General features: G+C 41.8%; 3 protein-coding genes and 1 non-coding gene across 10 annotated transcripts in view; 1 reads left to right on the top strand and 3 right to left on the bottom strand.

The window, feature by feature from the left end:
• Positions 1–369, bottom strand: part of ARHGEF6 (Rac/Cdc42 guanine nucleotide exchange factor 6) — a 40,792-nt gene extending 40,423 nt beyond the window's left edge. Inside the window, exon 1 of one of the 3 annotated variants that reach the window (XR_012662700.1) lies at positions 60–369. Coding sequence is in view for 2 of the 3 variants with exons in the window: in XM_075106744.1 (XP_074962845.1) it covers positions 60–224 (165 nt within the window). In the remaining variant the exon portion in view is untranslated. The remainder of the gene's footprint in view (positions 1–59) is intronic. The other 2 variants (XM_075106744.1, XM_075106745.1) reach the window with 2 other exon arrangements.
• A 7,856-nt stretch (positions 370–8,225) lies between these two features.
• On the bottom strand, positions 8,226–19,251 carry RBMX (RNA binding motif protein X-linked). Of its 4 annotated transcripts, none has more exons than XM_075106750.1 (9): positions 18,930–19,251; positions 17,430–17,556; positions 17,124–17,230; positions 11,462–11,633; positions 10,250–10,366; positions 9,769–9,883; positions 9,527–9,652; positions 9,347–9,450; positions 8,226–8,843 (listed from the first exon to the last, which is right to left on the bottom strand). In XM_075106750.1, the coding sequence occupies exons 2-9, from the start codon at positions 17,536–17,538 to the stop codon at positions 8,536–8,538; spliced, it is 1,158 nt and encodes a 385-aa protein (XP_074962851.1). In that variant the 5' UTR covers positions 17,539–17,556; positions 18,930–19,251; the 3' UTR covers positions 8,226–8,535. The 4 variants fall into 4 exon arrangements, with proteins under 4 accessions (XP_074962851.1, XP_074962853.1, XP_074962852.1 ...); XM_075106752.1 differs by having other exon boundaries at positions 9,347–9,435; positions 18,930–19,048; XM_075106751.1 differs by lacking the exon at positions 18,930–19,251 and adding an exon at positions 18,808–18,877.
• Positions 17,301–17,373, bottom strand: LOC142063462 (small nucleolar RNA SNORD61). Its single transcript, XR_012662775.1, has one exon. It is a non-coding gene; the product is annotated as a small nucleolar RNA SNORD61 (small nucleolar RNA).
• Positions 19,252–23,776: 4,525 nt separating the features above from the next.
• LOC142063249 (transmembrane 9 superfamily member 2-like) overlaps positions 23,777–26,359 on the top strand; it is a 32,561-nt gene continuing 29,978 nt past the window's right edge. The window contains exons 1-3 of one of the 2 annotated variants that reach the window (XM_075106748.1): positions 23,777–24,087; positions 24,646–24,713; positions 26,049–26,142. In XM_075106748.1, the coding sequence (XP_074962849.1) occupies positions 23,971–24,087; positions 24,646–24,713; positions 26,049–26,142 (279 nt within the window). In that variant the 5' untranslated portion in view covers positions 23,777–23,970. The remainder of the gene's footprint in view (positions 24,088–24,645; positions 24,714–26,048; positions 26,143–26,359) is intronic. The other variant, XM_075106749.1, reaches the window with a different exon arrangement.

Raw genomic sequence — 26,359 nt, 5'->3', positions numbered from 1 at the left:
CAGTATTTTACTGAGCAGCGCTCTGTTTCAGGCTAGGAAAATACATTGTAAAGGATTACCTTTTCTGCAGATCCCGGAAGAAGTCGATTAATGAGTTTACAAAGCACGGTTCCATCTTTCAGAGAAGTTTTCAGGAACTCCTCTGGATCATCTACTATTTTCTTGGGGGAATTTAAGACTCCTAATGAAATAAGCCACGTTACAATTTGTTCTTCTGGGTTCATTGCAGAGAGTTCTGCCGCCAGCGCAGTTCTCCTGTGCAGCAGCTCGCTGGAACCCACATCCGTGATTACATCTTCCTGCTTCTGCTGCTTGCAGAGCTCAAGTATGAAAGTACTTTTTTTTTCTCAGCAGGGAAGCTCACCAAATCTGAAGAACCAGAATTACTTTCACTCTAAGGTAAAAAACTTTTTTTAATAAAATACTTACTAGCACTGTTACTATAAAGACAGACAGTGGAAGCAGATCTTTAACTCTCATTAACATTTTCAACATTATTAAAAATAGTAGCATTTTATGTGGCTACTTTTTCCACCAAGATCTTACCTAGTGACTTCCTCCTTGTGGCAGCATCTGGTAAACTTGGTCTTAACTTGTGGCTACTGCCCAAAGAACTGTACTGCAAATAATAAGGTATTTGCAAGCCTTAAAATTGAAGCTCACACTAAAAATTGGGGGGTAACGTCACACCAAATAAACATTTTTCAAGTTTATGTGGCAAATCTAGTTACCAGAGTTGCCTCCTGTCGTAGTAGTTCTCTGTTTTCAGGATCTAATTTTTGAAAATAAATTCTGATCATGAACTTTATGTAGAAAAAATTTTTTTCAACGATTTTATGAGAGAAGCACACATATAATTCAAAAAAGGGTTTTTTTGAAGATGATACTCTCTCAAAACAAACATCTGGATAACTCCAAAAAGTTCATAAATTTCACTCATCCATAGCTGAGAATGAAGCTTCCCAACTATTTTACTTGTCCCATTAAAATACCCATTTCCACCAGCCCTTCAGGATCCAGTGTATGGAGTAACATCAGTTTTTCACTCTGCTCTGGGACAGTATTAACCACTACTATTGACCATATCGATTCAGAAAAGTCCTGTCATCTTGCCATTTTCTTCTCCTTTTTAACTGTCCTTTCACCAAACAGATGGAAGATGAAGCAATTCTGTTTATGATGCCGAAGAAGTTGGAGCATCATGGACTGAAGCAATACAACAGGAACAAATTTTCCTAGAGACCAGAATTTCTCAGTGACAATATTCCGAGCCGATTCCTAACCCTGCTACTTGAAGCAACTGTTTTCAAGACATCAGCACTCAGACTGCTTAGGTTAGTACTTTCAAGGGTAGGGAGGAATAGAACAGCAAAAGGGCAGGTTATATACAATACACATGGCTTTGTCTCCACTTTCCAGGCCTTATGACTGCTACTGGAACCTACCTAAGGATCATTATTAACAGCCACTAGTACGAAATCAGAGTTGCCCTTTTAGGTTAGACAGACTTTTCACCTTTATAAGGAATGGGGCTGAATTCCAGTTCTGCGTTGTGCGGAAATACTAGTAACACATAGCCGCAACCAGTGTGAACGATAAAGCTGGCTGAAGCTACATCACAAAACTCTCTGCCATCTGGTGAAGTACATCTACAACTATCCATATGTGTGCAAAGCATTTCAAATTTATGACTAATTACAAGAACTTGATAGGGCTTGGGTTTTTTTCCTCCAGTTCTCATGAGCACTATTTTGTAGAAGTGAGTACTTGCAGTCTCCAGTTTCATAGCTTGCTTTTTCCAAATCTGTAGTAGGCAAGACAACTGGTAATGCTCATTCATATACTGGGGACAATGATTTGTATATGGAAGACATCCGCTTCAGTCATCTCATCAGAACATACCAGTTTCTGATGTAAAGAGAAATATTTCAACACAGGGAAAATTACACACCTGCCTCATTAAACCGTTACAAACCTGAACCACCCAGAAGAGTACTTCACCCACTCCCTCCTCCCAAGCAAACTTTTTTGTGTGAATACAGGCAGGTTTAGTTTCATGACTGTTCCTCACAGAGCCGTCGCAGCCAAGCAGGTGTTCATGGTTGCAGCTACAACTGAACGACACTTGCCACATCTTGAACACTTACCAACTGCTTGAAAGACCTGGAAACATGCACATTCAGAAAGCCCCAAAATTTAAGGCATTTCTGATTAGCCACCTCCAGGCCAACTTTACATCTTCCAGAAAGGACCCATCTAAAGATGTTTCAGCTTGTAGACCCACTGCTACGCTAAAATTAATTCTGTGCCAAACCCAGGGTATGAAGATGTAGCCACCAAACAAGGAGCAGTTTCTGGTCTGGTCTTCAGAAAAAGACTTCAACTTTAATTGTTTGCTGACAGGGACAAATCAAACAAATTGTCAATCATCTGTTGCAGAGTCAACCTCCACCCCCAAGTTACAAATACACTCTTATTTGCAGCCTGATTTACACCAGTGATGACTATATAACAGAGTATTATTTAAAAAATAAAAAAAGGGAGGTGGGAAGGTGGTCTATACCCAATTATCAAAGGACTCTGATGGCATATCCATCATTAACAACATGGTAACATAAGCAAGTTAAACATAGCATTCAGGGGTTCAGAAAACATTCCGGAGTGATTCCCCTCAAAGTCACTCACTTTTATGTAACTTGCTCATTTTTTCAGCACAGAGGGAAAATACCCAATACGAAGAACAATGCTGGAGTATTTTCCTGCTGCAGAATCTACTGCTGCCTTACACTTAAACTAGTGACTTTCCATGATGAAGTCTGAATTGGTAAATGAGCTAATTTACATTGGTGGTACATTCTCAAATAATATTTAGCATTTTAGGCAGGTAACAACCTTCTTTCCTATGATAGCTCATATACTGGCATTAGATTTTAGTTAGGATGATCTGTTTTACCCTAAGTAGCAGTACCCAGACTATAAGCTACTGCTGAAAAGGAGTCTCCTAATATTACAGCACATTATTCTTTCTTGCAGAAGATACACTGAGACCACTTTGTAACAACAAACCTCCATTAATATGTAACACTTGTAATCTTTTCTACCATGCAAGTGTTGCTGAGTATCAGGTATTTTATTTTGATTAAAAAAAAAAAACAACAACAAACACAAAAAACCCAAACCCATAATGCTTTTGTTTAACAGCAAATTTATTAGCCCTGGGAAATACTGCGATTCTACCCATTTGCTACATTGAGGCAGACTTACTCCTACAATCCGCAGTCCATAACTCAAGTTTAAAGTGATATTCTTATCCCAAATACCAAAGGCAATTTTAAATCCCTAGACAAGGTATGCATGCTTTTTCTCCTTTAGCTACTCACTCTAAACTGTTAGTTGTTTAAATGAGATCAGTTTATGTCTACCACAGAAGTCATCAATATAAAGTTTTTTAGCCATGACTGTGTAAGTACTTCAGTCAATCTGAAGTTAATTTTCTACATGAAGTACTGGTGCTTCAGGATTCCTCTCATAGGTGGGCACATCAACATACATGAAAGATAACAATGCATCAAAACCAAGGCAAAGTTTTAAAGAAAGTATCTTGTTGCAACAGATGCAGTGCTGTCTAGAGTTTTCCAAGAAGCCAGCATGTACAAGAACACTAATTATTCTGGGCATTTATCACTAGTATCGTCTCAGCACACCAACATGTCCTTCCTCTCATCCAGAAGGCCTGGACAATTTTAAAACTGTTAATGTAAGAATACAGTAAACGTTTTCATCATTTATTGGTGAAGAAGATTTTTTAACAATTTAGTCCTCTGTATTTTAGGATTAAAACTCACTTGTATATAACTTGCTCTTTCAGCATGAATGGAAAGCCCCCTATGTAAAGGGCAACCCTGCAATATTTTTCTGCTGCAGGATCTACTGATGCATGTATACTGACTAAAAAAAGGGCTCACTCTCGACTCTTGGAAGATGTTAGCTATGGCAGACAGCAACTGACTTCCACCAGACAGGTTTTTTTGTATCCAAGAGATTAGTAGTGCTACTTTCAAAGGCAATCCTCCAAAACAAATATGGGGTAACACCACACTCAAAAGCCAAGCTTTATCAGTTGCATTTTGTTATCCTTTGATCTTCCAAAGCATATCCACTGCTGCATTGCCTTCTTCTAGACACAACTGAAAAAAGGAAATGCAAGTTAGTACACTCTCAGAAACCAAGAGACAGACAAAAAAAGCTGTATCACCTTCAAGCTGATTAGTTTTATATGCACAATGCATACATTTGATTATATTCAATTTGTCCCAACAGTATGAAAACACATCAACAGCTAACTACAATAATGAAAATGATCCGAGGACTACTTGCATTAACGCACACTTCCTGGACAATACCGTCTCCAGAACAAGTACTAAGTAAAGCCTCCGGAATTCCTGTGCATATCCCCCTCCGAACTCCTGTGTACCACAAAATCCCAGTAGCTCTTGGCCATCTCAGCAGGATACTCACAAGTCCTGTAATAAGCTGGTATACACACTGGTACTAATCTGTAAGTAATGATGTGCTATGAATTCAGTAAAACTTGTCATCCAAAAAAGGTGAACAGCTTGCTGAATTAGTACAATTACATCCCTGTATTTTACAAAGTCAGTATTACCTTTCCTGCCATGCAGGCAGTTAAGTTCTATTTACTGATCCCTAAACTCACACTGTCACCATGCCTCTTAAGAATTTAGAAATGTTTATACTTTGCAGAGTAGGTTGAGAAAGCATGTTTTTATCTTTAATATCTCTTTTAATTACAACATGGCCCACTACCACCAGTAAAAGCAAAACAATTCTAGTGAACTGAGAAAAAAGCACTTAAATTTTTCCGAGAAGCTTTTTTGTTTGCCAAGAGTAATTAACCTTCAGCTTCCCAGCTAATACAGAGAACTGAAGCTAAAGAAAAGCTGAAAACATTCTGACAGTACCTGTGTATGGTGATTTGGCAAAACCTTTTAACATCACCCAGGATGCTGTACATTAAAGACAGTAGTCCATCTCTTTATTAGAGGATTCACGATCTGGTTCAGCCTCGAAGTATAAACTGAAAATTGACTCCTGCTGATTTTTTGCAGGTTGGTGGGGAAGCAAGGGAGAAGAGCTTACTTTCAGACATATTTCCCTAATCCGCTTTGGTACCACACTACTGACAGAGATTTTTGAATGAAACAAGGTCAGGTTTTTTAATCTTTAGAGAGACACCTATAGTTCAAACAGTGTCCTTTCCGGTAGGGTTTGTGATTTAAATATTTCAACAGTCACGCTTACGAGGAACATGAAGATAGAGGTCAGGTAGCAGATTTTTATGAATATGTATTTATAATTTATATGTTTATGCTTCCCACTCAGAACGTAAAATACGCATGACTCTTCTGTATTTGTTACGAACTACAGCCCACTACCCTGAAAAAAACGTGTTTTTCCTTCATCAAGGTAACAGTAGCAATTTATCAGGAGCTTTTACAAAATATTACTGGCATATTCTGACAAAAGCGCTGCACAGATGGTTAGTTGCTGTTGCTGAGACTCTAAAAAGAATAAACTGTAAAGCAACTGAGAACCTGTCCTTCAGACAAAATGGAACTTCACTGAAATCAGTGGCCATGGGTCAGATGAACAGCAGTGTACCAACCGAAGCTTTTTCTTTTCAAAGTTGGTTCTCAAAAGCAGTATTTGAAACTAAGAGCAAAATACGTTCCTGCATTTACAAAGTACTTTGAAAACTAATTTTAAAATTACATAAGAAGTACACACACTTCTTATATAAATACTTCCCTTGGAAAAGGGATTTGTCCCTATCTTTCACTCTATACTAGATTTTAATAATAGATTTTACACACATTAGAGGTTATTTGCTTTTTTTTTTTCTAAGTAACAATTATTTAGTAGAAAAGTTTACCGAAAAGCTGTATCAGCATCACAGCCAGTAATAATTTTTTTTTCCCCTGGTGAGTTATCAGAGAAGCAGAAGAGAGTCACTCTTCCATATGAAGTCTCAAGACAGTTGCTCCTACATCTACTTGAAAAATAATCTTAATAGGGTAGGTTTCAAAGTCCTGAACCACAGCAGACCTACAAAGTTTTAAACCATTCTGAAGATGCCTGGAAGTCTGCAATTCAGTCCAAAGACCTCTGCAGAGATTAATTACTAATAAAAGATTTTACTCAGTGTAATCATTAAAATGCACGTTCCACACATTTCACAAAACTGATTAAACGTCTGTACTGACATTCATGATTCCAATTCAGATTTTTATGGTGTGGTCTCATGAAGATTCCTAGACTTAAGTACTCTCTGCATCATGATTTAAAGTGCATTTGTAATCATATTTAGTGTTGACCCATACCCAAATTGAAACGATTTCTGCATGTGAGAAGTCTCTCACTATCATTTCTAACTTGGGAGGTTTAAAAAGCCTACCTAAACCTCCTCCTCCAAAATTCAAATCCTAAGTTGAAAATATCATTTACCCTCCAAGGATGTCCACCCAAATCTATAAACACAGAACCACCAGGCATCTTCCTCCCAGCTACTACACTAGCGCAATATTTACCTTACGTATAGGTACAGGCACCACTCACTATCTGCCATCAACACAGATGAACCAGCATTACTTTGGTGGCATCTTCTAGAAGTTATCACCCTGCAATCAAGAGAAGATACAACAAATGGAGAAAAGTACATTTTATGGCCCAAGACAACCTATAGAGCTTCCCCCATTTCAAAAAAGCCACAAGCTTGGGTTTGCAGATTATTCTGTTGGAAGTTTTACTACTTCTCTTTTAAGTGGTGGAGGATTCACTGGCTTGGAATGGACTGGAATGGCTTAGTGATAGGTTGCATGGCTTATGGATTCTCATTCCTTTTCAATGGTGCACTGCCACGTTAAATCCATAAGTTGAACGACAAAATTTACTGAGGACTAAACTGTAGTACAAAGCTTTTGCGTTTGTGCCTTTTTTTTTTTTTAGTTGGAGGTCTTCATGTCTACTATATTCAAGAGCATCTTTTGAACTTCATGGCTTTACCTGAGTCATAACAACTTGCCACAGGTTCTGCCACATGTACCAGATATCCCTGTAATGCAGTGTCAAAATAAACAGAGTCAGGCATCCAACTAAACGTCAAGTTTGGAATCGCTTGCTTCAAACTCCCAATAGTCGAGCAGATATTTGTCAATCTAAACCAATTCCTGATTTCACATGGCTTTAATTTTAATATAGCATATGCAGCCTCTTTAAGCATCTTCACTGAAAGGTACTGGGCACAAAATACCCCCTCCCAACCCTACTTGGCAACATTCTGTCTACAGTGAGCTGCATTACACCTTTAGTTTCAAAATTGGTGCCATAAATGCTTTTATCCAAGAAGAAATGTTGAATTTGGAGAACTTCTAATGTATTGAAGTATTTCTTTTCCTTTTTTTAAATCTAGACAGCACTTCCACTGCCATAACGTGCAGCTTCTCTTACTGAACTAGAGGAAGGTAACTTGGTTCAATTTTGACTTAGACTGAAAAACTAGTTTGCTTTGCTTACCATCTTTGCTGTTTCACAGGCATTTGATGCTTTAAATCAGCTGTGGAATGCTGAAAGATTCACTTGTTTTTAGGAAGCCATAAGCCTTTGAGAAGTTGGAGAGAAAGACTTCTTTGCTTATCTTATTTTCTCCTTTGGAATCAAAGATGTTCCTTTAAAAGTGAAACACTACAGAGTTGCAAAAATTTGAAACAGTATGAGTAAGCATCTTTTTGCAGCTTCTTTGATGGAATTGCTCAATTTTTTTTTATATTTTTACAGTATTCTGTAGCTGACTTACATGTACATGATTTATTTGGAGGGGAGATCTTTTCAAACTCCCCATGAAACAGTAGGAAGGCAGAAAATAGTATTATCCACTTGCTTTTTCGGGTTAAGTGAATGATATCCTCTATTTTTCTTTACACAGGATCTGAAGGCATTCTGTACTGGGAACACCGGGACTTCAAATTCTAGGCAAAAACTGAACCTCGTGTGGAATATCCCCACCACCCTCCAAATCACAAGCAATACTTTAAGAATGAGATGCTGAACATGTAGAACAATCCATCTCCATGTTAGATGGTTGGATGTTGTGTGGAAGATCTTAAGAACTGCTTGTTCCATTCATGAGGAAAGTCAGATGGGAAGTGTGGCATTTCAGGGAAACTTTACTTTGAAAATTACAACACTAGTACACAGCTCAAGTTTCATACATTTAACATCTGCTTTTTGAAAGAAATGTTAACAATTTTGAAATGAAATTAAACATTGGTTTAACTTTTCCTCACAAAAGCATAAAAGTCATGGAGGGGAAAACTTAACAGGCAACAATAAAAAAAGGTAAAAACAACTTTTCCTTTTAGTAGTCCTCTGGTAGTAAAGATAGAACAACTTCCACTTTGCTTTTTTTTTTTTTTTTTGAGAAGTAATCTGTCTTGGTCCAAAAGTTTAAGAGTGTTTTTAGTATCTGCTTCTGCCTCCACCTCTATCAGATCTGCTTCCACCACGGCCGCCACCTCTGGGTGCTCCGCGGCTTGAACTACTGTAAGAATCACGAGGAGGTGGATAGCCCCTTTCCATGGATGGGGGAAGACCCCTGTCTTGTCTTCCAACACGATCACGGCCACTTGAGTAGACATCACTTCTGCTGCTTGAGTAACTTTCTCGGCTTCCATATCCATCTCGTGTGCTGCCGTAATCGTCATATCGACTGCTTCCACCATAAGATGGCGGGGGCCCTCGTGCAGGTGGAGCACTACGTGAGTTACCTGCAGGGTCAACGGTCAGGTAATATGGCAACACCATAAGTTATATATAACAATTTCAATTTGAATTTACAGAATTGCTGTATTAAATGTTTACTGCTACTCTTTTGCATGTTTTGAGATGTTCTTAATATAATCTGCCACGTTAATGGTATTTAAAGTAGCGATTGCATATCAGGCAGTGAGTGGATTTAAAGACTCTGAAGGAATGAAGACGGTGTTTATTCAGGCAGGCTCTTTACTGGGTATTCCAGAACAGCTTGTTATTTTAGAGAAGAAACTCAGCCATATTTTCCAGAGACAGTTGCAATTCTGAACTGTAGACTTTGCTTCTTTAGCTTATAGCTCATTTAACAAGATGATCAAATGATAACCAACAACTGCACTTTCACTGTAATGGGAAAAAAAAAGTGTGCCACTTCCCCCTAAAACACGAGCAACCTAGTAGAAGTCAGGTTTTATGACACCTGTACAATTACTACATGATCCTTAAAATGGATTCTTACCATAACTCTCATATGAATCTCTGTAGGAGCCTCCACTTGGATGATCTGAGTAGTCTCTGTCACGTCCACCACCGTATCCATCACGATCACTATAGGAGGAAAGACTACTAAGGCTTAGTATCAATCAGTGGGATCACAGCAGGAAAAAAATGCCAGGAAGAAAAATTCAACAGTAGGTACCTATATCCCCTAGAGGGGTATTCATCACGTGAACTGGAATGACCATAATCACGATACGCGTAGTCTCGTGGAGGTGGTGCGTAGTCCCGTGTATCCCTGGAACTGGGATAATCTCTGCTTGAATAACTGCAAAGAACAAAAATTGAAGTGTTAGCTATGTCATACCTCAAAAGACCAGTGATCAAAACCCTTCTCTGAAGAAAAAAAAAAACAACAGGCCAAACTAAATTAGAAAGATTTACCCATCTTTAGTGCTATAGCCATCATCTCTTGGAGACATGTAGACATCTCTTCGAGATGGCATTGGTTCTCTGCGTGGAGGACCACCGTAACTGTCTCTTCCACGTGACACAGGAGCTTAAGAGAAACAGGTGAAATTTTTAAGCTTCATTAGCCTTTAGCCACACAGAAGACTTCAAGGCAAGTATTAGCAGACTGTTTATAGCAATTCAAACATATCTCTATAGACTAGTTTATAATACTTTGCTCTTCTGCTTGTACAGTTTTAAAGCAGCAACAGAAGGAACATACTCAGCATATCACACCAAATTGTTCCAAACAGCTACAAAGTGATACTGGTATGAAGAGAACTGATAGATTAGGAAAACGATGCGCTATCCCATAGCGGTTTTCAGCTAGAATCAATAATTTGCAACATTTTCTGAAGAAAGACTAAAGCGCTACAGCTGACTACGTAAACAAAATGATTAGGAAAGTCCTTACCTCTTCCTCCCATACTACTGCTACGCACTGGTCCTGAAGGTGCAGATCTTTTAGGTGGAGGGCCTCCACTTCGTGGAGGTGGACCTCTCTTCATGGGAAGTGGCCCTCGAGAAGACCCTAGAAGGATAAGCCATCAACCTACTTGTCATTTCTGTGATATTCACCCATGTGTCCCTAAGGCCTGAACTACAATAACCTAAGCACTGTTATTACCACCGCATGATGAACAGTAAACCTCTAAAACCAGACCTCAAAGCCTTCTCTTGTGTTTTGGCCACTACTAGATGCTACTGGCAGAACTGAGAGCCCACCAAGTTAACTTTTCCATAGCCTGAATTCCTGTCAAGAACTGTCTTTTGTAACTTATCCAAAAGCCACAGTGTGACACAAGGGAGAAAGACAGCTAATACCTGTAACAAGTCACAGCTTAAATGCTCAAGTTACTGTTCTAAGATGACAAGAGCTACCTGGGAAGATGTACTAGAGAAGATCCTACAGAGAGTGAACAGAGGCACTACAGAGTCTGTAGAACCTACTACACAGACTCTTCAAGACAGTTGTTTTCACTATTTCCAGGTTTTTTTTTCCTGCATTACAGCTTTTACTGTTCTACCTCAGGTGCTGCTTGCTTTTTAAGTGACAGTTTTGTTTTGATACTGAAAAGCCTCTGAATAAAAGCTGTATCTTAATTAAAGATTATCCAGTATCAAGTAATACACTATCCTTCCACTTCAGAAAGCTTCAACTCAACACGCTACTATTTTATAACAACAAACGAGGCTGAGCTTCCTTAACTGCCAATATGATCTGGAAGGATCAGTCCTAGAATTTAATAAGTTTAGACCTCTTGCTAGTAAGGATGAAAGGCAGTTCCCTTTCCCTGGTGGAAGAGAATCGCTTTTTCAACTCGAATACCAGAAAGCTTCCTTTCTCATGTGCAGGGCAGGAGTTTTGCTTTTCTTTCATAGCCAAAAGTCAAGTGGAGTGTTAGTTGTAGAAGGGAATCTTCATATTTGAAAGCCTTTTCTTAAGGTGTACTTGCCTAATCAAAAATTTTACTAAACTGCCGAGATCATATTTCATCATTTTAATAAAGAACAAGGAGTGCACTATTCGGCTGTTTGACTTTTTTTCCAGTAGGATTATTGTCATCTTCCAATGAGATTGTCTTGTATGTTGTCCAAGTATATAATGAGAGAGGTAAATACATACCCAAGTGACTCCCTCTTGAAGGTGGTCCTCTTGCGCCACTTCCGCCTCTTCCACCTCTAAGGCCCCTGGGAGGACCTCTGCTTCGTGGAGGGGGTGGCGGCCCACGCCTACCACCACTTTCAAAGGATGGCTTGGTTGCTTGTTCCACTTTAATTGCTTTCCCATCTAATGACTAAAGAAGAAGCTGCTTTACTTACTGCTCAGTCATGTCTGTATTTCTTAAATTAAGCCCCTCTTGCTTCACTATTATAGGGCTTCCACTTTATAAAGTTAGAGCAATTCTAGAACTGATTTCAGTCTTCAGTATTAGTGCCCATGTACTCAGCAGCATGTTGGGCCTAATTTTTAAAGTACTTCATTCTTGTAGTATTGATGAAAAAAAAATATACAGAGCAGCATCAGAAAGGACTTTCATTGAAAACACAAGTGTCCAATGATTACGGCAGCCCCATGTCATTTATTCTGTAAATGAAACACGATTTATGAACTCCAATTTACTTTCAATTGCCACGGACTTTTGTACCAAACTAGGACTGCACCAGTAGTTACAGGATTAAGCTGAAGGTATCTTAGCTTCAGTTGGGGTTTCTGGCAATGGGGAGGCCGTTTAGTACATTTTCTTGATGTCCTGATAAAACGGTGATCACTGAAGTATTTAGAAGTAATTTCAGCCTCTACAAAGCAGACTGAGTATGATAATTCACCCCTCTTTTCTACCATTTCAAGCTGGGTTTTCCAAAGAGGTGACTGTCACAATTCACTCTATTACTTGCTTTTCCAGAGCGGAGGTGCTTTGTGGTTTGTTTGTTTGTTTGGGGGTTTTGTTGTGTGGCTCTTTTTTTGAGGGGTGGGGGGGTGGGGGGGGTGGAAGCGTTTTCTGGAATATAGACCTGCAATAACAGGAGCTCTGCAGCCAACATGAGCAAGTGGTAAGATATATTGAGTAACTCAATATAATTATCTAATTTCTGTATAATCTTTCAGACACCACACATTTGGTAATTATAGCAGAGCCAAGCTCACAAGCTCTAAAGTTAGGCTACTGTACATCTATTCTGGCAAATATGGTTTATTTGCCTTTTTTAGCAGTTAAAAATTAACTCTGCTATGACAACTAATGAATTGTACATGCAGGAAGTGTTATTTATTGCACTTTTCTGCAATGAATGAACAAGAACATGACTGCTAGTAATAGCTTACTCTGAACTGCTGATAGTTGTTTACTGAGGTAATGAATATTTTTTGTTCTCTACTGAAATCTAGTCCTCTCTGAAATCATCCACTTTAGTAGCTCATGTACTCTGCCACCATACATAGCTGTAGCTACTGTTTGAAAAACCTATGAGTATATCCACAGGTCCCACTTGATCCACTGTGAGACAAAAATACTAGCAAAACCATACTGGTCTTGGCTTTGACTTAAAGTATTTTGCTTATGGAAGGTTCCTCAAAAAGCCTTTTGGCATGACAAGCTGAAACATTCCAGGAGCGAGCATTAGTACCTCTTATCACTGGAACTTCTCAGTTTGTAGCATATTATTTTGCCATCATCACTCATCTGTCTCAGTCATTCTTCTCAAAAGAGGAAGAGCGGGCTTGAAGCCTTAAGTTTTGCCATCACGACCACTGCTGTCCTCAGTTTCACAGCAGGTTCCTGACAGCTTATTTCATGTTTGGAAACCAAACACCATCCCCTTCTGCTAGCATCAATTCTGAAAACCTGGACGCTAGGTCCAGGTTCCTCTTTTATGTAGGAGGTAAAATTTTCATTATAATTTATCCTCCTATTTCCTTTTGCCTTGCACTTACGCATCTTTCTTAGGCAAAAGATAGGTTTCTTTTGAAACTGCTTTATGCAGGCAGCCCTGGAAAGCCATGCCAAAGTTCCAAAAAGACCTTTCATTAGGTCCAAGATGATTTTTCTTTTTTTTTTGTTAACCAGGAGAAGGTGATTTGTCAAAAGTTTGTCCTGTTTTAAAGCAGAGAGGACAACTTCATTTTATAGGTTCTTAGGTCAAAGAAGAAAGGTCTCACCTCATTGAACAGATAAAACTCAGACAAGCCATTTCAGAATTCAGAATTTTTTCCAATGAGCCCAAAGCACCAGCTGTCAACGCAAACACTCATTTGCTGGTGTTTAACCCTGATTCTGAGTGTTACAGTAGCATTTTTAGTATGGTATGGGCACCATGAAGTGCAGTCACTTTGGTGCTAAAAAGCAGGAATGAGTCATTTAAGGTTAATAATAGATTGGCAATCACAAAAACTCCTATAAGTGGAACGAACAATCTATGCAGCTTTGTAAGGTGAGCCAGGAAACCTTGACCAAACAGAACTAGAGAACTGTCCTGCGAACTGTTCCATGTTCCAACAGAAAATATTAAAAGAATTTGAAGTTTTGGGAGTGGGGCAGAAGTAACACATTCCAAAGAAACTGTTACAGAAACTTGCATTAAACTGCAGCCTAACACCACACAGGGCTTTCCTCTCCAATGGATCACTTCAGTGTTGATGCTGCTGTGATTCCACCACTTTTGCATGTTTCTTGATGGCACATCAAGTGGGCTTCCTTTCACCAAATATATTCAAGTACTGAAGGTCATTTCTTATTACGCTGAGCTTCTACGCAGCTTATCTCTTCACCAAAAGAACTGTAAACACTTTCTGTTGATTAGAGGAAGACAACCTTCTGTGGCACTGAGCACAGATCAGAATGTTGTTTGTATTTGTTTCCAACCTCTTAAGACAGTCCAGCTGGCCTGGCAGGTATACACTGGAATTAAATCTTTGGCTTGTACGAGATGTTTCCTCCAAGGTCACATTCTCTCTTTAATTATCCATTTATCCTCAGGACTTAAAAGCAAAAGATCATGAGAACAGCCTACTGCAGTGCCTACTACAAACTTGGAGTATTCACACTTGTGTCCAGGTAAGCATATACATTTCAAGACATCAGTATGTAGATTTGACTGCCATGCAGTTAAGGTTCTTTTTAAAGAGGATTAATAATTGCTAAAAAGTACTTCTAACATTTCTTCAGCACTGCTCAGACATGCTAACATTGATCCAATTCTGCGGAGAAAGTAATTTAAATGAAAAATCTTCACCCCTGCTCCAAAACCATTACCTCCTGACCTCTTTCTGCAGGACTGAAATTAATCTTCAAGAAGCAAACTCAGACTAGTCTATGCTTATCCCATTTTGCAATGAAATATCATTAACCCCCTTTACTTCCCCACTCCCCCCCCCGAAATGAACAAAGCCTTAAACATCCGTTTTTCATGAATATTTGCAAAGCAAAAAAATCAAATCCAAATTTACTCTTGCAGAATCTATCCAAGTTGGCCTCTTCTACTGGCTGCAACTTTGAATTCCTTTGGAATGACGGAATGAGCAACACGCTGGCAATGCAGAACTCTTCCCCCTGGCCAGACAGGTCAACTAACTCCATACAGACTGCTTGAACAATTGCCTGCACAGTGGTTCTGCCGCTTCTTAAGTGGCTGAAATTCTCATGAGCACTCCAATCCATCATTTCCAAATGGACATAAAAACTCCAAGTTCTGATTTATTACAATGACCTCTTCCCACAGCATGCCTCAAACCGCTCCTCCTCAGATCTAGAATGCAATGCAGTCGTTTTGAGGTACAAGCAGTACTTATTGTCCAGAAGGCCATCTGAAGATGAGGATGAGATACTACCTCACGAACATCTTCCGTATCTTTCATATCCATGGTTGAACCAAGCTAGATCAATACACAACTGGAACTATACACAGCAGCACCTAAAGTTTTGGGTTAAAAAGGTCATTCTACACCAAATCCAGAGTGAGGATGCTCTTTTCGTACACTATTTGCTGCTCAAATTTCAAAGCAGATGAAGCCACCTTTAGTTTTTTAGTGTTGAAGACAAACCATGAGAACACTGATCCGCAAGGCAGTACTTCCTAGCATTTCTTGACGGTGACGCAGATGGTGCATTCCAGAACATGTAGACATTACCTCAGCCGCAAACATTCTGTCTTGCTTAGCTACTTTACTTAAGCATCATTTTCCTGAATGTTTCCAATGTGACCAAACACATGCCACAACATTCAAAATTCAGAACAGTTGGTGATTATTTTGCAAGGGATTTTCACTTGAAGGCTGCACTCCACAAACACTTAACATTAGTGACTGAACTCTTTCAGCCTGACAATTAGTTGTTCATGGTTGAAGTTACCTCATGTGAGGGTTCAGTGTAACGGCTACTTCAGAGCCGATCAGTGTTTAAGAACTGCAGTAGTCTTCAGAACTGTAGCAAACTACGCAATGAAGACATAAATTTCATAAAAGAGCACCTTTAAGGATGTTTAGGCTGGCACAGAAAGGACACTACCTGACTTATCACACGCTGCCCTGACAAAAACTACTAACTTGTTTGAAAAGGAAGCAAGTGTCCAAAGAAAGTAACACTAATTGTCATGAGGTTGTCCTGAAGCAGCCAGAAACTAAGTACACACAGCAGAAAGCCAGCTGTAACACAAACCAAGGAAATTCTACTATTTGTCTTCACTGTGAACGCTACAGCAAGCTCATTTTCTTATTCCCAAAGTCCCAATATTCCTTAGGCTTTACTTACTGACTGCAATGACTGATGCTTTTTTTTTTATGTCAATGTTTTACGCTAACACAAACAAACAGCTCTCAAAATCCCCAAGTGTTAATCAGAATCAGTAGAGGCTTTTTCACCTTACATCAATGGCATTTCAGAGACACTGCTTAGAATAAGGCCAATGAAGTGTAACCTTAACATGAGTGTTCAGATTAGGGTGAAAGACCAGAGTCTGAAATTCAAGTTAACCGAGAAGACAGCTTTCACTGCCTGAAGAGACAGCACCTCTATGAAGATAAGCAGCTGTTGACCATTAAGTTGCAAACTTGCATCTAGCTTTTCAAACACATGCCAGAAAAGACACAGATCATAATAGCCTATGGTCCTTTGACAAGCCATCCTGGTATTTATCTCAGAACTTTGCTCCAAATCCCTAGGTTTTTCTTTTTAAGGACATTACATATGCATCAAATTTTTGTTTCCTTTTAGAGTCACATCATTGCATTGTAGGGTGTAAACAAGCAAATTCAATTGCTGGCTAGCTGCAAAGCTATTTCATATTAACTGGCAAGACGCTCCTCGTACACGCCAAGTAGATTGATGATGCAATGCACAAACATAGGAGATTATCTGCAGATTACCAGATAGTGCATCAACGCTCCAGCACAGTAGGGAAGTCACATTAAATCCATGTTAAAGGAACCATTAACAGTTTTCAGGAGAGCCACTTCCCTGAAGTGTAATTTAAACAGCACTGCATTCAAATATGACGAAACAAAAACATTATAGAAGACATACAGGAACAAAGAGCTGGCTACTAAAAAGCCCTCCATCACCAATAAAAAAAAGTATGACCGACAGCCACACTTCACTTTTTACTCTCATATCCATAATCAGGAGAAAGTAATTCCAGCTAGAGACATTTTGCCAAAGTTACGACTTGTCTCCAGGATTTTCTAACCCATCTTCTTTCCAACTTTTATTACTTTTCACTTGTATTAATTTACCCTAAAGATTAATACCGCTAGTCAGTAGTAACAGCAACATGTAATTGGTTTTAATTCCTACCTTTCCATTCATATCTCTGGCAGCATCTTTTGCATCTGCTGGACTCTCAAATGTGACAAACGCAAATCCTCTGGACTTGTTGGTTTCACGATCTTTCATCAAAAGGACTGCAGAAATAAAACCGTGTTACCCTTTCCTGTAATTAGGCAGCAACACTTAACCTTTATTTAACCTTTAAAGCTCAGAACTTCTTAGAGGACATGAAAGCACCATCATTTCAGATGATCAACGCCAAAAAAGTCATCACAGCTATGCTGTTGCTTCTCATTTTTCAGTATCTTAAAATAGAAAGGTTTTTCTTTTTACCTTCCACAATGCGTCCATATTTGCCAAATACAGCCTCGAGGGCTTTTTCGTTTGTCTCTGTGTTCAGGCCCCCAATGAACAGTTTCCCAGGACGGTCTGCTTCAACCATCTTGATTCTGCAAATGACCTATTAAAACCATATGGTTGTTATTAACAAAACGTCACACTGCAACAGAGACTTCCATACCACCTCATGGAATATAAATGACTTCTCAAAAGTACGAGCAAATTTGCTTGAGCAAGATGCCATTTAAGAGATATAAGGTATAAAGAACATTAAAAAATTATGACTTTTAGACCGAAGCAATTAGAAGTAGCGCTGCTTTAGGTATTTCTTCACATCATAGGCTACTTCAAATAGATTAACTTTAAAAAGTGGAACAAAGCACTGATGAACTCTCTTAAGATCAAATAGTGTTGGTGAATATGAAAAGTCTTTCAGGGTTACTGTCTTTTTGCCTTCGATGGTAATCCTAGCACTCCCTCCCTCTAAATCCTGCCATAGATGTTTCAAGAAATTTACTTCACATGTCAAAGTAATGCCAAAATATTACAGCCAGCTTAGGCCAATTTCCAAATTAAGCTCATTCTTTAGATTGAGGTGCATCGAGACTATGCCAAAGTCCTGGCCTACACAACGTGTCAGCCTGAACGGATATCAAACCATCACTGCAGTTCTACACAGCACGGCCACAGCTAAAGAACCGAAGACAAAGCAAAACCTCAAAGTGGCTGGCAAAACGCCCGGCGCCTGTGCACAAACGCTACCCGCATGGCTCCAGCTCAATGGCGGGAAAGCTCGCAGCAGCGTGCATGGCAGGCCTGCGCAGCTTCCTCAGCGCACCGGGATAGCGGGATAAAGCATCCCCCCGGGAAGCAGGAGGCCGGCGGGTGCCAGGTCGCCCGCAAGTCCTCTTCTTTACCTTACGAAGGCGGACAGCGGGCCGGGGAAGGGGGGGAGCGGGGGGGCGCGTCAGACCCTCCGCGGTCTCTGGGCACCTCCACAAAATGGCGGCCCCCTTTGGCAAAGGGCTCTTCTCCCTCCCGGTGCCAAACGACCGCACCGGCGCTAACCCGACTGCACAGCTCAGCCCCGTTTAGAACCATCCGCTCGGCTCCGCAGGCACGGCCGCCGCCCTCCCTTCGCCCTCCTCGGGGATGCAGAGGCCCTCACGGAGGGACCTCCAGCAGAACCCCCCGCACGTAAAATGGCGGCCACCGCGCCTCACGCAGACGGGACCCCTCTTCGCCCCGCCACAGCCGCACCGCTCCCTCCGTCCTGCCCAGGGCCCGCAGAGGCACGCGGGGAGGCAGGCCCGGCTCCGCCACACCGCGCCTGGTCCCGCAGCGGCGCGCTGGCGGAACACGGTTTCCTCACCCCCAGGCCGGGCTCTCCGCCGAGCCACCGCCGCCTTCCGCGGCCCGCTCCCGTCCCACAGGGCCCCGCTCTCCCCCTCCCCAGAGCCCCCGGGCCTGCTGAGCCCGCCCGGCAACACTCACCTCCGCCCGGAGAAAACCGCAACTGCGCAATGGGAGCGAACAAAGGCGCTGCAGGCCTTTATAGCGCTGACGTCACCAGACGGCCGGGGCCCCGGATGCACGCGGCGGCGGGCCCGGCGGGGGGAGGCCGCAGCCAGGGGTCGCCGTGGAGGGCGGCGCGGGGCCTTCCCGGGGCCCGGAGCACTCCGTCCTGCCCGGGTACGGGGTGTGCAGCGGCCGCGGGTGGGGTCGGGGGCGTGAGCCGCCATGAACGACCGCGGACGCGGTCGCCCCTGCTGGGAAAGGCGGGTTGCGGCGGTCAGCGCTTCCCTCCTTGTCCCCCGGCTTTTCCGGTGCCGGCGCGGCGGGCCCGCGTCCCGCTTCTGAGCGGGATGCCCCAAGGAGCAGTTGCTTCCCTAGTTTGGAAGCAAAAGCTGGAATTGGAAACTTTTTCAATTTGGAAAATTAACTTTGGGGAAGTACCTGTGTGGGAGGGTGACCCTGTTCAGCTACGAGAGCCTGAGGGCGGTTTTAGTTAATTAATACATGTGCATGTCAATACCATCTCCTTGGAGACTTACAATAAGTATAATTTGAAATAGGTTGTTGATAACAAAGTTTTGCACTGGTTCGAATAACTCGATTTTTTAATTACATCTGAGGTTCACTTGCAGATATTTTGCTGACTTGAACCTCATAGGTGAAAAGTTAGGAGGAAGTCTGTGTGTACAGAATTGGCTAAATTTTTGTGATTTGAACTTACAGATTATCTAAAATGGTATTAATCAGTCAACAAGGCCTATTTTCTTAGTCACCCAGTCTAATTACCACTCAGTCTTTCAATTAAAAAACAAAACCGGATTTTTCTGTTACCTCCTTCAAACTAAGCGATAAAAACAAGAGAAGTTGCCTAACTATGTACACCGTGGTTTTTAAACAGAGCAGGTATTTTGCAAGTCTGCCTGTCTCCATTTGTCACCTTTTACAAAAATTCTAGAAGCACGGTGAACGTGGTCACTGAAGACTGGTAGCCAGCACCTGTAACTAATTCCCGCTCCAGCTCTGAAGAAGGACCCTTAGATCTGACTTCTACAAGATGCAAAACCTAAGGAATTGCAGGTGCCTTGAACAGTTTAGTATTCTGTATAGCTCCTGACTCGAGCAATGAGGGAACAGTGCCAAGATGTGTCACAGGTAAATTATTTAATAAACCTGGTTCCCCTACTGAAATCTCACTAGGGTTAACCAGAGGACTTAAAACAGAACCTCATATGAATCCCCCTGATCCCAGGTTTGAGTAACGGATACCAACAGCCAGTCCCTGTGTGTTCCTGGGGATCTGCAGTGCTGAGGGATGCCCCTCAGGTCTGAGGAGCTGGTCTCCAGGGGCACTCCACATTCCTGTACTGTGCCTGCATCAGCCATGGCAGATCACCAGGTGGTTTTTCCTAGGGCTTTTCAAAGGGTATCCACGCTGTATGGTAGGCAGTGGTGCCTGGGACCTCTTCTGACTCATGCTTGTACAGATCTCATAGCAAGTTTTCACTGAGATGTCCCTAGGGCTGACCAGGCTCCTCAGCGAACCTACTAGGAGATAAAAGTAAAAAAACCATTACCTTTCCCATCTGCCCTCCCAACTCCCTCACACACTGTTATCTGTGCCAGCTGCGTGGAGGGGAGGAGGGGACGGGTGGGGTTTAAGCTATTGGAAATGGTGGTGTAGTTTCCTAGACCGTGTTCTCTTGTCACAGGAGACACAATATTGTCCGCCGGCAGGCTACCTTATCCACTTTCTTAAAGTGTGGGATGGACATTGCTCAACTCTTCCGTAACTTCTATTCTCCCTTGTGGTATTCTACAGACCTTTGTTTCTGAGAGGTGTCGAGTCTATAGATTCTACGGGTACTGCCCAGTGCCATTACAGTCACTGAGCTGCATAATTGTTGCATCCTGATTAAAATAACATCATACATTTATCTTCAGTTTTTCAGTCTTCAGATACTGATATTCAACTGCTCTTCGCATTAAGGAAAGCAGAAGCCAGCATTGCTTCAGACTATCTCATAGATCTGTTGAGAATACAAAAGAACGTAGCTCTCAAATGCTTCTCTAGGCTGTAGTACGTACTTAAAGATGATCACCTTTCCAGCAGAGATGCTAAGAGTTTCTGGATGCTGCTATTGTGTATGGGAAAAGGAAAAGATGACCTTCAGTAACAAAGTGGGAGGGCACTCCACGTGATAACAATGCAGTTGCCAAAGAATGGCATAGCTAGATACTCATCCAATTATCATATTAAAAAAGGTTCAAATTCTATTTTCAATTCAGAATAATTTAAACCTCAGAGCCTCCCTGGAATGGATACTGAAAACTAAAGCAAACTGTTAGTCCTGTAAGAAACATGCTAAAAATAGTCTCCATCTATGTGTGAAGTCTCTGCGTACTTCTGTGACCTACAGTAGTGTATTTGCTGACTGCCTCCCAGATAACTGGAAAGATAAGGAAATGCAAACTAAAGTGTCTTTTTCCTCCGCTGATTAAAAAAGTAAAATATTTCACTGGTAACTTCTGGCTTCGTTTTATTAACATTCTGTTAACATGTACTATACATGTAGCTAGACAGGATTAGCATGAACATAATTACATTTGAAACAGCACTTGAACATAACTGCTGTAATTGTATTAGGGCCAAATTCTTCTATCCTTTGCCCTAAAAGATACCTTCTTCAGGCTTCTCATCAAAACCTTAGCTCCATCTGCATTGCAAACTGGAACAGTATTTTTACTATATTCCACTACATAGTTTATATATGGTCTTGCTCCAAGTTCAGTGAGACAGATCTTTTTCCTAGAGGATTAGAGGATATATAATTCTTCTAAGACTTCCCCGCCTCATCCTTTTTTTTTCTTTTTTGTAAGTTTGAATTTTTGTAGAAAAATTACGGAAACCTTCAGGGAACAAACTGCAGTCTGAATGGAAACTAATCCCTCTTATGCTTATGTAAGAAGTTCAAGGCTGAAGAGCTGTGGCAGTTTCTTTTGCAAATGATTTCTCAACTTTTAATTTTCTGATAGGAAATTAAGATAGAAATAAGAAGTTGTAATATTGGCCCCTACAGGATAGGAAACAGGCTTAGATGGAGTAACTGGGGAAACAGAGACCAGAAAAACACCAACCTTTACTCAGAAGACAGTTGCTATCTAACTAGCATAGATATACTTGCCCTTGCATTAACACAGCTTAAAAAAAAATCCTTATGTTTTTAAAAGTAGAAGAAATGCAATTAAGCATGTTACTTACAAACTCACATACATATAAAGAAATGGATCCCTTCACGCCTGTTCACCAATAACCATAAAAATGAACCCACTAGATGGGAGAGGTAAACAACATTCCATGAGTGTAATATTTTATGGGTTATTTTGGTAGCTTTCACCTAAAATGTCACTCTCTTGAGTGAATCCTATGATGTTTAAAAACGTAGTTGAATTTACACCACAAACCTGTTCGTACAGAGGGCAGTACTTTGATCTCCCTTGTACCACACTGCGTATTTTCATCAAACATATTGGCCTTTTTCCAAGTTCATCATACTCCGGGTTTAAACCAGATAAAGGGTTCAGGAGAGCTGGGGGGTGAGGGCTAATGAATATATAAATAATCTGATCACGTAAGACTCATTCAGAATGAATAAAAAAGGAATGCAATTCCCTCTAGATACATAATAAAAAACTAATAACTGGAAAGATCAGTTTAATACTTTCATTACAAGCAATTTTCTGGGCAGCTGTCAGTTGATAGGTATTTATGGAAATTCAGCATTTTTCCTCCATAAAACTCAGACTAGAGTACATGAGAGCAGCACAAAACAGTTGTTTCTGGCACTTTGCCAACCATTTCTAACCTGAACTCTGTAAGATGCTTCCCCAAATCACCTATTTGGGATCTAATTGTGGCCCCTTTCAGTTTAGCAATAAAAGGTGGATCACAGGTCCCTGAGACATAGCTGGAGCTGCCTGAAATGATTACTCAAATTTTCCACGCTCAGCTGCAAAGACACAAGATAAGCAATTATCATGCACCCTTTATTCTTTCTCCTTTTGCCTGGTGCTCTCCTATGATAAAGGCAACTCTCTACTGATTGACGAGTTGGGTAAAATTGTTAGACACAGAGGTTTTGCAGGGGTAACGCAAATGTAATGTCACAGGTTGGAAACCAGAGCGGCAACAGCTTGCCTAAATGGGAAGTACAGAGAGGAAGATGGAGGTGTTCTCTACCTGGTATTGACAGCAATGCCTTTAGCATAATGTCTTAGTAGTGAGTATTTGTCTTGCCATGGTAGCATGGAGCTCAGCTTGCAGCCATCACTTGCACTTAGCCTGCTTCTCAGACAGGTTTTGCAACTGCCCCTGAGTGCTGCTCCTGCCATTGCCACCTGAAGGAGTGAGCCTGGAGCTTGGCATCATGTTCATGGCACTGCTGTGGCTGCATTCTAGCAAGGAGCCACAGGATATCATGAGCTGGTGTACATCCCACTGTTGTTGGCTGCAAACATCACAAGCTGCTGAACCAGACATAAAAAAATCATCAAATATAATTCTTAAAAGTCACAGGGTTGCAGACAAAGGTTGCAATACAAAACCTTGGATTTCCACTCCGATTTCTGAACTGGTAAAATCCAGTTTAAGTCTTTATTTGCTGTGCTGGAATGATGTTCTGGTACCAGTCACCACAGGGGACTTGGAGAAAAACGACTGAGCTGACCGTCGAAGGAAAGAAGGGAAATCACCTCCCCACCGAGGGGGAGGTGACAGCCCGCCCAAACGTCCCGAAGCCAAGGCCAGCCTCCCTGAGAAGAGCCGCCGTGCCTCAGGATGACCTGACTCAAGATGGCGCCCAGCGCCTCACCCCTCACCGCGCAGGCGCCGCGGCCCCAACGCGATTGTGACGCCGCCGCTACCGGCCTCCACCCCGGCTGAGGCCGCCTCCGAAAGGCGCTGGCCGGGGGTGTTGGGGCCGCCGCCTCGGCTCATGCTGCCTTCGCACCTTTGGGCTGGAACATGGGGCTGCTGGCGGCCGGTCTCTTGCTGGTGGCGCCTCTCTGTGCAGCCTTCTACCTGCCCGGCTTGGCGCCCGTCAGCTTCTGTGAGGAGGGCGAGGAGAGCGAGGGCTGCAAGGTGAGAGCCTCCGCGGGAGGGCCCGACATGGGTGGGCAACCCCTTGCCGCGGGAACCCCGAGTGCGGGGCTTCTCCCGCTGGGGGTTTCCGTGGCGGGGAGCGGGGGGGAACTGCCAAGTATCTCCCGACCAGCTGCGTGCGGGCCCCGGGTGCTCTCCCTCGGGACAACCTTTGCTCCGGGAAGCCAACCACCCTCAGCTCCCTTTCCTTTGGTGCACCCGGTGTGGTTTTTTACGGTGCAAACTTCCCCGTTTCCCGCTGGGCTGTTCAGCGAGTGCCGGGAGGGTCCTCCGCCGGTGCTTCGTGCATCGTAGCCGCCCCCGGTGGCGGCGGCGCTGCCGAGGGCGGGCGGCTCCGGCGCGGCCCAGCGCCGCGGCGGCGGCAGGGCCTGTCAGCAGGCTGTGGTAACTCCGCCGTGGGACGGTCCCCTCCGAAACTTGTCACAGCGCTTGTCAGCTAGCGATGCGTTTCGTGTCGGCCGCACGTTTCTGTATTTTCATACCCTTTTTTTCTCCCCCCCCCCCCCCCCCCCCCCCCCCCGTCCTTCCCTGTTTCAGTCGCTAATTGAGCTCTTTGTGAACAGACTGGACTCGGTCGAATCGGTTCTGCCATACGAGTATGATGCGTGAGTACATTGCAACAGGCTTCTGTAAGCGTTTGGAAAGCCTATTTTCTGTTCTCGGGGCAGTGATACAACTCCTGATACAGTGCGTTTCTCCCAAGCGGTGTTTCCGGTAGGGATGGAAGAGTAAAGCCAATGTTCAGCGGCAGGAGTGAAATGCAAGAGGGTGGGAAGGGTGAAGGCCACACCTGTGCCTCCTGACCATCCCCTGTTATTGTTAAAGACAAGACTGCTGGGTTTCTAATGCGTGCATTTTTTTGAGCTGAGTACTAGATCTAGTGTTGACTGTTTGATATGTTTGAAAGTTCTTCCTGCTAGTCAAATCTAGGAAGACAGGAGCTTTGTGTTCCTTGTTTCTGGCAACTAAAAGAAGTTAAAAGAAGTGTCACTGTTATTTTTCCTTTTTGCACCAAAGCTCTGTATCTAATTCTTTATCTATTTTTTTTAAATTTTGATTCTTGCCTGTGAAAACGTACCTGTCTTTGCAGGTATTTATAGGCCTACTAAGCAATGATACACAACATGCTTTGCAGTCCTGCTGTTGGGCATACAGAAAAGAGAAACTTGCAGGTGTTGTAGGTCTTATCCTGTGTAGTGCAAGAGTAGCAGCAAGACCAGAGACTAGCTCAAAAAGCCCATGGTGTCTCTACTTGCATTAAACTTTATGGAAGCCAATGAATTTAGGACCACTTATTGAGGAAAAGTATTTACTCACCAAAGATAAGCTATTTTCTTTTTTCTTTTTTTCTGCAATCTAGACTCCTAAACCTGAGTTTAAATAACAAAGATCCAGAATGGTTGCATTCTCTCTTCCATATTCGTCTGTTTCAGACTGTATGTAGCCAGAAAGAATAGGCAAATGGCATTTGGCAGTGTGGCACATTAATATTAAAAGCAGTTCCTTCTTTGGAACATGTTTCACATGAAATAATACTTGTAAAGACTCCTTTAAGAAAGGAGTGTAGTTATTTTTCTGAAACTTTTTTGCAAGAAAAATGGATGGTCCGTAGCATAGTCTTTATTTCTTAATATGAAACATTGGTTGTTTAAATTGTCATTTGAAAAGGATGCTTGGACTAAACATCATGCATTTTGGTAAAGATACTTCAGCTGTGATATATCTTGGTTGAAATTGATATCAAAATAGAAATATTTCTATATATTATATGCAAAATTTATTTGCAAAGGTACTCCAATTTTTACTAACAGTGGCTGACCTGCCAAAAGAAGCATGTAAACTCCCACATTAAGGACATAATTTAAGAAATTGTTTTATGCTCATATTTACAGTTATATGTTAATTAAAAATTAAAGGTAATCTTTTCCACTTTTTTCCAGGTTTGACTTCTGTCAAGATATGGAAGAGAAAAGACCATCAGAAAATCTTGGACAAGTGCTGTTTGGGGAGAGAATCGCGTCATCTCCATATAAGGTTATTTTATCCCTTGAAGTTGATCCTGTTTAAATTTGATAGCTGCCATAGATAGCTGCTGTAATCCATAGACATAGTTGAAGACTTGATGATTGTGTAACTATTTTTTTTTTTAATATAAGCTTTACACTGTTTACGTAATAAAAACAAAACCCTTCCCACCTTCTACCCCAAAGGCATCTTAGGGTGGCTAATTAAAGTTAGGAAGCTGAGCCAG

The sequence above is a fragment of the Phalacrocorax aristotelis genome, chromosome 11 (assembly GCF_949628215.1).
Source record: "Phalacrocorax aristotelis chromosome 11, bGulAri2.1, whole genome shotgun sequence".
NCBI classification, from domain to species: Eukaryota; Metazoa; Chordata; class Aves; order Suliformes; family Phalacrocoracidae; genus Phalacrocorax; species Phalacrocorax aristotelis.
The sequence above is the reverse complement of the archived record's forward strand: the minus strand, read 5'-3'. Positions and strand labels throughout refer to the sequence as shown.

Excerpts from the sequence above, each read along its gene's own strand:
- RBMX (XM_075106750.1), bottom strand. The coding sequence starts at position 17,538 with ATGGTTGAAGCAGACCGTCCTGGGAAACTGTTCATTGGGGGCCTGAAC. Across the intron at positions 9,653-9,768 it reads GGCTATAGCACTAAAGATGG|TTATTCAAGCAGAGATTATC; the intron begins GTAAATCTTTCT and ends TGTTCTTTGCAG. Across the intron at positions 9,451-9,526 it reads TACCCCTCTAGGGGATATAG|TCTTTCCTCCTATAGTGATC; the intron begins GTACCTACTGTT and ends AAGCCTTAGTAG.